At 33.5% G+C, this 13,099-nt stretch overlaps 1 protein-coding gene across 3 annotated transcripts in view; it reads right to left on the reverse strand.

Annotated features, from left to right (window-relative positions):
• Positions 1-13,099, reverse strand: part of LOC118187551 (nuclear receptor subfamily 2 group C member 2-like) — a 313,745-nt gene that overhangs the window by 31,111 nt on the left and 269,535 nt on the right. For 2 of the 3 annotated variants that reach the window (XM_085809580.1, XM_085809578.1), the window contains one exon: positions 9,816-9,955. In XM_085809580.1, the coding sequence (XP_085665706.1) occupies positions 9,816-9,955 (140 nt within the window). The remainder of the gene's footprint in view (positions 1-9,815; positions 9,956-13,099) is intronic. The other variant, XM_085809581.1, reaches the window with a different exon arrangement.

Consider the following 13,099-nt stretch of genomic DNA (forward strand, 5'->3'; position numbering starts at 1 on the left):
GTTTTGCACCACAGTGGTATAAAATATCGCGACGGAGAGCAAATTGTTTTAGTTTAAGAGTTCCATTTCTCATTACAAGATAACATCACCACAGTTTTTGGTGAATGAAGGTTCAGCTATCACTATCATCCCACACGTCTTGACCAGTCACTAGCATTTCCACCTATATTCCATCTACAAAGAGATCACAAGAGAACATTGTATCAGATCTTGAAACACTATCCTGACTCAACAATAAACTCTTCAAATTGCAAAATAACGATTTTAATGCATACTACCATAAGCAAAACTGCAGTAATAGTATGTACCTTGGAAATGTAATTCTTCGTTTTACTGATTTGGCCTGATTTACAACTGCACCTTCACACAAATTCCAGCATGTTATGGGGATGGTTCTAGTTTCCGTTTCTGACTTCTTTCATCTTAAGAGAGTCAATGTCCAGCATACTGAAAGTAGGAATGAACATTCTTCAGACCACAACCATGTGGCTATTGATATAGGTGTACCATGCAATAATGCAATTCACAAAAGAGCCTTCATTGTGAAACAGTTAGGTTATACCAAAGCTCTTAGCAACACGTCTTATACTACAATATCCACAATACATAACAGATATTATAACAACTTCACCACTGAAATGAAAGAAGCTTTAAAGACAAATAGTGTGGCTGTACAAGACTGCAGAAAATGCATGAATGCTCCATGTTGCCATTTAATCAAATCCAAAAAGGCAGACAGAAAAACTAGGCAAAGATTAAGGCATTGCTAAACCAACTTAATCACAAAGTCAGGATTCAAACATATAAAAAGGCACAAACGGCTGGGCCAGTTATTTGGAAACTATCTACTGAGGATAACTCAGTATGAAAGCAATTCCAGATTTTAAAAGATGTCACACTAATATTCTGTCCCTTAAATTATTATTACATACACTGAAATTGAGAAAGCTGAGTTGCAAGCCAATCATTATGCTTCTGAATTGCACATTAACAACATATTCCACAGCCATACAGGAAACATAGTCGCTCACACATTTTAGAATAAAACAAAAATGTAATTTTTGACCAAATTTTCATATATAAGTAGTACAGAATTTTTCATATGTAAGTAATATAATCCTTGGGGTAGGATACCTGCTTGATTACATAGTAACAGTGGCATCTTTTATATTGTACGATCTCTAATAAGTATATAACGAGCACTATATGAAATAACAAATAAAAACTTTAAAATGAGGCTACAGCTAGGGCAGCAGCAGCTACTTCCATAAAAGGTCTTCATTGCAGTACATATTGGTTATCCTTGGGAAGAGTTGTATGACAAAATTCGATTGCACAAGTGTTACATACAAGAACAGGCATTCATAAAAGTCATATCAATTTATACAAAATTTAAATGGAAAATAAACTGAACAGATGACATCAGTTCATAGTGTAAGCTGGAGAGAGTAGTCACATAAGAATTTGATTGTACTGCAGAGGACTGAGTTCAACAAAAAGATTCTTTTCTCTGTGAATGATAAAGTTAAGTAACAGAATCAGACACACTAACAGGATTTCAAAACCTTCATGGATGAATCCTATTAAAACGCATGTTGATGTCAAACTCATAGTGAGGTGTGCCATCTGGCACACATTTTTTTAAATTTCATTTTATTGACACAGCATTGGCTAGTAACAAGTGCTTCCATTAATTCTCAGCTCTAGGAATATATTTGAGTACATCTAGCCTGATGATGCTCTAGCAACCTTAGTTTTAGTGCCTGTAAATGGCTAGATTTACATGTATATCAACATCGTATTGGGCGGAATAAATCCACTGACAGCCCCTTGTATACAACTATTTGCAGTGGCGTAGTGAGGACAAAGGTATCTATTCAACCCTGGGCACCACTCACAGAGGAGCACAAAATAGTCCCCAAGAAAAACCAGATTTTCTCGTAAATTTCGATTTTTATTTTGATCGATTTCTGGGAAATGTACTTTAAATAAATAATTATTGCAATATAATTAATTATTTTCTTTCTTGATTTGTCTGTATGAATGTGATATCATTTGTATTTTGCAACAATAAGATTAATATTTTTATTTCTTAACAAATTTATTATCAATATTCACTCATTTCTGTTGTTTTTCGTGCCAAAAACGGTAAAATAACAGATGTCGTGAAAAATACGACACATGAGTGCTCATGTGAAATTGCCAAACGTGTGTGCTGGAAGGCTAAAGAGAAATTATCTTTTTATCTCTCACATTTTTATTTCATTTCTCACCATAACATTATAAAAACAGGCAACAAGCTCGGACTTCATCTTCAAGTTACTGTGCCGTCAGAGACAGTTTTTAAGAAACTAACAAGGCACAAAATGATTTTCTAGGTTTTCCAGGGTTAAATTTAGTTACAGTGCAATTAAGGTTTTCCTGCCTGCACTTCAGCATCAGTGACCATTCTGTTGTCATTAGAAACTCACAACCAACAACGTTTAGCACCTTTATTCCATCTCATAAAAGATTGAGGAAATTAGTTGAAGATTTTTAGCTTTTGTAGCCAGCACTGAATTTTGTCTTTCTAAGATATCTGCCTGCTTCAATATAATCTGAGGCATGAAAAGTAGCTTATGTTAAGCAACTAGTTATTATGATTTGAGTCCTAACTTCTCCTTTCCGTATTCCTCACCAGAATACAAATTACTTGTGCATGTAGTTAAGCGGAGTGTTTTGAATCTTTACACAAGAGAGCAATAATTTCTTGCTGATGGTATTTTCCACTAGCTCTGCTTAAAAATGATATTCTGGCTTTAGAATTCTCACTAGCCAATATTTTAAATATGTGCTCCTAAAAATTGTAAGCCAGCTTATTTTTAGTAGATTTAATGTGTAATCTTATCAACGTTTAATTTGAAGTGTCTTATGTTACTTTAACTTGTGGAATTATTAACTGGCAGAAGTTTCATCTGTAGCACAAGTTGTGCCTGTTAAAAGGTTATTTTAACCTTCTTCTGTATTTGTGAGTTGTTTAAAATGTAGCAATAACTCACTATTTGTCTACTACTGTCTCCAAGACTTTAAATCTGGCTTCCAGTTATAATAGCAACCCAACAGATAAGTGATTATGTATTCTTTCAAGTAAATTTATTCATTTAGAATGTACTTTTAATTATTTAGTTAAGTATCAGAAAGATCCTTTCCCGAAATGGCTGTTTTCAAGTAGTGTAATTTAAAAAAGGGAACATTCTCAGCAATAACATAATCCTCAAAGTGCAAAATATACTTTTACTAAACAGCTTTCCAAAACTGATTTAAATTTCTTGGAAATGATTTTTAAATTGGTTACAATTAATAATAATTAACATTAAAAAAACTCTGAAGCAGTACGATATTTCGACAATTTTAAAAAGGCGCAATTTTCTGAGATTAGATTAGTATTACATAAATTAATTTTTAAATTACTAACTCAAGTAGGAATTTCATATTTATAGCAAATACACAAACAGTAATAAGTATATTATTGCTTGAAAAAAATCATGATTTTTAATATTTCTAATTACTTTTAAGATGACTTATTTCTGTTACTTTATTAGGATCTTAATTTTATGACTTAGTATTTCTTATTGACTAAGCATTTAGTATTTCTTCCTCTGTTAGTTTCTTCTCCATTTGACCTTTTAGCTGGATACTTCTTCACAGGTTTTCCAAATGCAGGCTTCTTCTGGTTGGATGCAAAACTTTTAGTGTGAAGAGCTTGTTCTTCATGATACACTTTGGCTGAACTCTCATTTCTAACTATACGTTTCTCTTATACAAATAGCCTTTGTTTCACAATCGTAGTTGTCAGATTTGCTTCGTTTTTTTCCCAAACTTAAGATGAGAGACTCATAACTTCTAGGCTGTCCCATTAGCATCACTAGGGCCACTTCTCTATCTGTGAATGCATATCCACCATTAGCTAATTTTCTTTGGAAGTCCATTAATCTTGCTAGATAGGATTGGACAGACTCATTTGGCTTCATATTTATGTTAAAGAATTCTCTCGCAAGTTGCAGTACGTGAAGCAAACCAAATTTTGTATGCATTTCTTTTAAAAGTTCCAGGCATCTCTGGCTCTAACACAATCTCCGATATCATCTAGAAATGCATCTTCAACCATGAGGAATAATAGGGTAAGAGCTTCGTCATTCTTTTTCCTCTCCACTTCATTCATTTCAATTTCATATCCGAGTTCCACTGCTTCCCAACATCTCTTCTGCACCAGCACGCCACGCGAATGGATACACCATGTGTGATAGCCGTCGCCATTTAGTTTCAGCATTTTATAATCTTCAGATAACTTCAAGTAAATATAGCGAGCTAAATCCCCCAGAAAAAATTTATTTATTTTGTCAAAGGATGGTTATCCAGCTCACTTCAGCTTCACAACATGGTTAGGCTTCAGCGATCGGCGCGGTTAGGCTTCGGAGCGATCTTCAATCCTGGATCATTATGGCATTTCCTTTTGAGCTTCATGCTGATAATGTGTTAAAATTTAAATTATTCCTGGGTTAAATAAATGACATAGTCCAGGTTGAACAATCAAATATATTGGGATTATTTTGGTTACATGGAAACGAGCAACCAAAGTAACGCACCCCAGATAAGGACAACACGACAACAACTCTGTTGCCAACTAACATTAAGTAAATATTTTGATTGGCATGCATATCTTATGGGTTTGTTTAACAGTTTTTCCTCTCAGCAGATGCAAGATGGAATTTTGTCGCCCACTGCAAGGAATAAGTTTCGACCACAGTGTGACCGAAAACTGGTACAGATTCAAGCAGCGGTTCCAGATTTATATGAAAGCTTCAAAAGAGTCAGATGTGAATGTTGCTTTATTTTTAAATGCTGCTGGTGAGGAAGCAGTTGAAGTGTTTAACACACTCAATCTTTTAACAGAAGATCAGGGCAACTATGAAAAAGTGCTTGAAAGGTTTGAAGTTTTCACAATGCCTAGAACAAATGTCGTGGTGGAGAGATTTTTATTCAATAAGAAAACAACAAGAAGGGGAACATTTTGATTGTTTCATAACTGACCTGAAAAAAAGTGGTAAAAATCTTGCGAATTTGGTGAGCAGAGTGACTCTGTCATACGCGATTGCATTGTCCTTGGAGTATCAGATACCAGTTTACAGGAGAAGATGCTTGGAGAAAATAATCTGAGTTTGGAGAAAGCAGTTGATTTAGGGAAAGCTGCTCAAGTGAGCAAAGCTTGTGCTCAAACGTTAAGAGAACACAATGTTGACAGCATAACTAGAGGGAAAGTGAAGCAACAACAGGCAGGAGGAGCCAATGCAGCCGTAGCAGTGAGGAAGCACAGAGGATGGTGTGATGATGCTTCAAATACTGAGACGTTTTTGTGTAAAAAATGCAACAGACATCACGTTAATGGACAATGCCTGGCAAACGGAAAAAAATGCTTTAATTGTGGCAAACTTAATCACTTTTCGACAGAAACACGTCCAAAATGTTTCTCAGCATGATAACGCAGATGTATATAGTGAATCTGATGATGAATTCTTCGTGAATTCCATAAATGTCCAAAAAACTAAAAATGTATGCTCAACATTGTCTATAAAAGAGTGGACTAAAACTACAATTGTTGAAGGGACAAGTGTGACCTTTAAGTTGGATACAGGGTCTGAAGTGAATGTTTTGCCTGTGAAAATTTATGAAACATTGAGTGCTAAGAACTCTAATCTTATTGTAAACAAGTGTAATGTTGTATTAGAAGCATTTGGGGGGGGTCCAAGGTTAAACCTGATGGGTTGTTGATTTTACAATGTTCCTCAGATGGTGAGGATCATCCTTTAGAGTTTTTAATTGTTTCTAGCAAGCATATACGTCCATTATTAGGACTTGATGCATGTGTTAAACTTAATTTGATTCAGTTTAAAAATAAGGTTGGAATATCAAATAAAAAGGTAAGTTGGATCAGTATACAATTGTTTTACCTCCATCTAAAGATCAATTTATTATTAATAATTCAGAAGTGTTTGAAGGTGTGGGAAAATTTAATGGATTGTGTAAAATCATAGTAGATGATCAGATAGCTCCTGTAGTGAGACCACCACGTAGAGTACCACTTAGTTTAAAACCTAAACTTGAATTAAAATTAAACGAATTAGAGAGATAGGGCATTATTACAAAAGTTGATCAACCTTAAACTCGGTTAGCAATCTAGTAATAATTGAAAAAGCTAATGGATCCTCAAGATCTTAACAAAGCTATAAAAAGAGAACGTGTTGATTCCAACCACTGAGAAGATTTTACCAAAGCTATGTAATAAATCAGTTTACTCTGTTTTGGACTTAAAGGATGGGTTTTTTTCAAATAGCATTAGATGGGGATAGTAGTGATCTTTGTATTTTTAGCACATCATTTGAATGCTATAAATTCTTAAAGCTTCCAATGGGTACTTCCTGTGTACCTGAAATTTTTCAGAAATGCTATCTTGAAAATTTTGATAATATACCAGGAGTATTGATCTATTTTGATGACATCCTCATTGCTGCTAGCACCGTACAAGAACATGAAAAAACTTTAACAGAGGTCATCAACAGAGCTAAAAAACTCAAATTCAACAAGCAAAAACTTCAATATAGGGTTAGTGAGGTTAAATATTTAGGACATTTAGTAAATGTATCAGGCATGCGACCTGATCCTGATCGAATTAAAGCCATTACTGAGTTACAGGAACCTCAGAATAAGCATGAATTACAGCGTGTTTTGGGAATGTATAATTATTTAAGGAAATTTGCACCACATTTTTCAGAGAAAACAGCCATATTAAGGGAACTTTTGAAAAACAAAGTAGAATGGCAGTGGTTACAGCTACATTCTAAAGCATTCAGGGAATTAAAAAAATTAATTTCCGATGCACCTGTATTCAGAATATTTGATAGCAGTAAACCTATCACTATACATGCAGATAGTGAGCTTCATGCAATAATGTTAACATACACTTCCTTAATGCAACAGGTACTACAATTCAATTATTTAAAAAAAAAAAAAAAAAAAAAAAAAAAAAAACTTTTCAACAATCAACTCATTTTAAAATTTAAAATAAGATCTTGCTTCTTTAGGAACTCTATCAACCCTCAAAGGCCATCCCTTTTGCCGATATTCTTTCACTAACATTAACCCTTCATCTTCTAATTTAGCTTTCTGAAATTCTCTTTTCTTACTCTCAGACATTTGAAGTTGTTTTGTTAGTGTATGAACAATCTCTGTCATATCCATGTTTTCATTCATGCTTATTCCGTGTGTTTCAATAAAGAAACATGACAGTAAATCTGCAATATGCATATATTTCCCAGGCAAGTATTTAAGTTTAAAGTTGTATTTTAAGAGCTTAATTTTTATCCTTTGCAATCTATTTTAATAACACATTAGCAATATTTTTGTTCATAATTGAAACTAATGGTTTATGATCAGTAAGCACTCCTACCTCTCTACCATAAATGTAATAGTGAAATTTATTAACAGCAAATAAAATACTAAGAAATTCTTTCTCAATCTGAGCATAGTTTTTTCCTCTGCATTATTCAAACTCCTAGATGGAAAAGCAATTGGTTGCCCGTTCTGCAATAAGCAGCAACCTAACTCATCTTTAGAACTATCTGCACTTTTTTTTTTTTTTTTTTGGGCCAATAGCAGATTATGAACAATTACAAATGCAACCCAGTCCATTAATCTATACAAGGCCGGATATGGTGGTCTCTTTATTATGGAGGCACCTAATAGGTGGGCCACCATCGCCTTTCCTATGAAGGGACAGACAGTTACAACCATGCCTTCTACGGGATTTGAACCCAGGCCCTTTGGCATCGCAATCAGCTTCCCTGACCACTATATGCCAACTGGGATAGTGCTGCCCAGTCGGTATAGTGTTAATGATATATATTGTTCCAGGTTGTGTTAAAAAAGCAGGTAAAGAGTATTCATTGCAAGTTTTTTTAGCATGAATGAACATACATGTGGTGTGACAGTTGTTGCTGTGCATTAAAAGTGAGTGGATCGAATGTAAAACAGACTGTTAGAATTCCTTCTCCAATGCTCGATAGCTAAAATCAAAGGAAATTGTATTGCTTCTCAATGCAATTTTCTTTGATTTTAGTGCTAGCTGTATGGTTTTCCATATGATTCCATAATACCTCTCTACTTGATCATTTCCTTGGGAATAATCTGTAGTTGTGCAACTAGTTGCTATTCTAGGTGAAGTATACAAGATTCATATACAAGAATACATACTCATATACAAGACGGATTTTAATTTATGATGCATAAATGAAGATCCTCTAACACAAGGGTCGGCAAACTCTTTTCAGGAAAGGCCACACTGTACAACTTTTAGGCTCAGGCTCAGTGGACCAAGTAGCAAAGATGAAGATAAGAACAGGTAATTTTCTCATAAGGCAAAAAAAGGTTCATTTTTTTAATAACGAAGTGATACTTTTATATAATATTTATACATATTTTACTATTACTTACAAAAAATGAATAAAATATTTACATATTTGAAAATGTTATTATTAGATTAATATTTCATATGTGAAGAATATAACTGTTTTTTTCTGAGATAATATTTCATCATACTGGAGTTTGAAATTAGTACTTCTTACCATTAGTTATTTCCAAATGGTCATCTGTTAATAATGATCAGAATTGCGATTTTACATATTTAATTTTCAAAAATGGCTTTTTGCATTAGTAAAAAATTCCTAAACACCCTTATTGATTCATTGACATCATTCATTACTTTGATAAGAAATAGGACGACCGATTTTATAGTTTTACATTTTATAGTTTCAAAAATTATATCTATTCAGCTGGGTTTTCTACCAGAAACTTCACTTTTATATGCTCAGTTATATGGAGTTTTTCTTCATGCGGCCTTTCTCAAGCTTTCCAGATAAACAAGCTTTTACTATATAAAAGCATTCAATTATAATTACAATGTTTTACAACCTCAGACTGCGAGAGTAAGATGATTTGAAATGTTGTAATTATTGGGTGCTATGCCCTACAAAAAGGAAATGTTTGAAATGTGTTATGTCTTATTATTAACTTGTAATATACGAAACACAAGTATCAGAGCTTAAAAAAATTTCATTTTCTTGAATAATGCAGCTAAAGGTAGCAAGTAATTGCATTATGTAATAATAACAATGAAAACCACCTACAGTGAGTTCACAGAAAATACTTCATATTATTCAAATTTTAAGATTCAAACATCAACCACAAACAGACTCTTTACAGTGATAATTTTTTTTCAAGCAGTAAATGTCGACAGTCTTATGTTATTCCAACAAATCATTGCACATGAAGAATTTCAAACATAAAGGGAAAATTCTTGATTTTTCTAGACCATAGACATTTTTCCAAACATCATGTTCCAGAGACATTTTTCAAAAGTTCTTCTGATTAAGTTGCGAGCTACTAGCTTTTTATTAGAAAAGTTAAAACTTCTTTTTCTAAACTTCTGCAGAATACCAGAAGAGAAACATAAAGTTCAGCTAATGAATGAAAAACATTCTATGCATACCACATGAAATTACAGCAAATTATAACATTACAATTATGCAAAAAGATGCAAGTTGTTAATTTGAGATTGAAAAATGAAGCAAGCACATTTCATCATCATAGCAAGCTCCGAAGATTAAGGGCAAAAGGACTTTACAAGGGAACTGAGAAAGAAATGATGCTTAAAAAATTCGTTCTTGTTCAGGAAAGTGAAGATGGGTTGTGATTCGGAGGGCCAAGACATAAAGGAAACAAACCTTATCTGAGCTGAATGTTGGCAAAGCAGCAAGAGGAGAGCGTAAATCCTTACGTACATAAATTCTTTGAGAACTTGCTGCCATTGGAGGAGTAATAGGTTTCTCTCTTGAATCTGCTGGCTTCCTCTCTGACTGCACAGCTATTTAAAGATTTAGAAAAGACTGTATTAAGATAAATTTAAGATAAACAAAAATTAATATACAAACAAATAATACTGAGATTTATAAGAAAAAGGCAAAAATTTAAAAGAATTGGTAAGACACCATATGAGGTGAGAAAAGTAGTAGCTGACCATGCAAAAAAAAAGGAAATAAAGTAAATAAAATACATTCTTTTTAGTTAGAGATGGTCATCTACTCAATGAATTTTCAAGCTGAGAACTTTCATAGAAAAAGATCTTCTTTTATTAAGATTTCATAGTCTTTTCTTCTACTCTGATTATGGCAAAGCACACTAGTTCTATCTGCTTAAGGGGAGGCATGCCTTCATGGAGGTCTTTCTACGGGAAACTGGATCGCATACATGTTACAAATGGCAAAACCCATGAAAACGCCCATGCAGCCAGCCCATTCAACTGGAATCAAATCCAGTGTTCAATGACTTAACCACTCCGCCTAAGATTTTGGAAAAAAAGTCAATGCTATTAATAACTACTAATAAATGCTGTATGCTGAAATTACTTATTCAAAGTTTATGTTTATCACCGAAAACAGTTTTAATTATAATGAATATGCAGACCATTTACATTTTTGTCAAAGTTTTGTACAGCATTATCATATTATTTGCTTCTTTTGGCTTCCTTTTTAAATTAACATGCTTTTAGTTTTTATACAAAATAACATTAATATCATAAAAATGTTAAATGCCCGAGTATTTTAAGGATAATATACATATTTTACATAAATCAAAAGAAAATTAAAATCGCAATGTATGCATAAAGTTTGGCTAAAATGGTTTGCATTTATTATACAGTTTATATTTTGAAAAAATCTCAAGTATAGGAGAAACTCATACGAAATAATTTTCTATTTATTAATTACTAGTGCAGTCATTTTAACTGGTAATCTGTGTGCGTGTGTGTGTGGGGGGGAGGTTTGAGAATTTTTGGAAATTTCCAGAAAATATGGTATCTTGTTTCCAATAGCTAAAAAAAGTCCGGAATAAAAAATTCTTAGCGATTACTAAAAGATGGGTTCAAGATTTAACATAGCCTTAAATTTAATGCAGCAGAAATTGACGTAAAGGGCTGAATAAGAAGTTCGATATTTTGGAATACTAATACACATCAAAGGGGCACAGCTGAAGCCCAAAATCAGGGCTAGGATTTTTGAAATCCGGCCAGAATTGCACATTCATATTGTAACTGAGGGACGAGCTTGTAGAAAAGCAGTAATATCCGTAGTATCACATGACATTTTGTTGCACTTTTAACCTATACCTTCTGTTTAGGAGGAGTTGGCTTAACGCAAGGTGGTTGAAAATGTAGATCGATTCAGGGCTTAATTTCTAAAATCAGAAGTACCGGAGCCCTATGGAAGGCCGTTAGGAAGAACGGGAAAAAAAATTAATAAATGAATAAAAAATCTAAAAGCTTTCAGATTTTTATAATATGCCCTAAAGGGACTTTTTTTTTAACGTTTGTAACTCTTTATTTACTAAATATCATGTTCTTCGCACTTAAACCATAAAATCTAATTCAACAGCAATCTCACGAATTATTTAAAAGAGCATATCTTTAGAGTTTCCGATTCACAGTCTCGCGTGCTGGAGATAAAAAAAAATCCCCCCCTTGCACAGCGTTGCCATTGCTCGCTTTCAAATCATTGAGTTTTTTAATCAAAAATTTATAAATGCTTTACAAAATATGAAAGAGATAATAAAACAAATTCCAAAATCGGACTTCCAGATGTCCATATTCGGGTGGACACGTACGTACGTCTAGGTACCGTTGTTTTATCACAGTGCGAGAAACATACTTACATTTATGCAGATTCTTAATTATTTAATTTCTTTAAATATAATACAGGGATCTAATATTTGGTGGCAACAATTTAAAAAGTGATTCGCTATTTATAGTAAATCAACGCAAAATGCCAAAAACGAAATTAATAGCCCTTCTGGGCAATTGCCCCTTTGGACTAATAATAAAATTGACTAATAATTAAAATAATTAAATTAAAATTAAATAAAATATAAACATATAAATAAAAATTTAATAAATTATCAAGTTCATGATAAATAGTTAAATAAAATACGGGCATCTTATTTGGAGTTCTGGCTAGACTTAAATTTCGTTCAGAAAACTAAGTAATAGCTTAGTCGGCCTCCGGCTGCATTCAAGTCGTGAATATACGGTATAACGTACTATTTCAAGAGATGAGTGAAACAAAAACCATTCTTTTTTCAGCGCCGTGAAAAAAGTAACTCAATTAAGGCGTCATTACTGAGAATAAAGTGATTACTAGAAACAATATGAGCACATGGAAACAATTTTAATGGAGAAGTGTAGCTTAGAAAACAGAGAAGTGTCTTAAGCTTTCTCACCGCGATGCCCTGCCGATAAAATTCTAGCTGTCAAGCAGAATGCAACTGGGGAAAAAAAATTCCCCTGAATCCTATTCGGTAACAATATGAGAATAAACGTAAGGTGTGCACAAGTGAAAATTCTTGTCCCCTTGTTTGGTTACATAGTTGGAGTCTGCAAAAGCTCTGCAGTGAGGGGTCACTAGTACCGGACGTGCACGACCAAAGTAACTACTTTTAGTACTTTCAGGAATAAAACCTTTTTCCTGCTCTCATAAATTCATTGGAGAATAAGCCTTTAACATGTGGATGGGGGAATTTCTCTCCTAAAAGTCTTAACACCTCCGTCAAAGTGTTTATTCCCCAGAAGACAGGCATGTATTATGAAGTTATAATCGCATATTTATTTTTAAAGGTATATTTATTTTTAAAATAAAATTTGTCCGCTGAAATTGTGTTTCATTTACGCAAAAGAAGTGCAGGAGCTCCTTTATTTAGGGCTCCAGTTCGCTCCAGCTAGAATCACGAGTTACCTCAGAAATTGTTAAGTACCAGAGCTGGGTTCCCATGGGATCCGGCGTAATTTAAGCTCTTGATCGATTTCTATTGAACATTCCCAGTGCGAAATTACATCAAATGTAAATAATTGTGAAGATTTCATCATTTGGTTAAATGAATTTGAAAGGAATTCAAATGCATGCAGAATACTGCGGATAACTATGAAACAAATAATAATATACAAACAGCTTTCAACGATTCA

This window comes from Stegodyphus dumicola, chromosome X2 (genome assembly GCF_044657685.1).
Source record: "Stegodyphus dumicola isolate Sdum_Otavi_A_Nest chromosome X2, ASM4465768v1".
Taxonomy (NCBI): Eukaryota; Metazoa; Arthropoda; class Arachnida; order Araneae; family Eresidae; genus Stegodyphus; species Stegodyphus dumicola.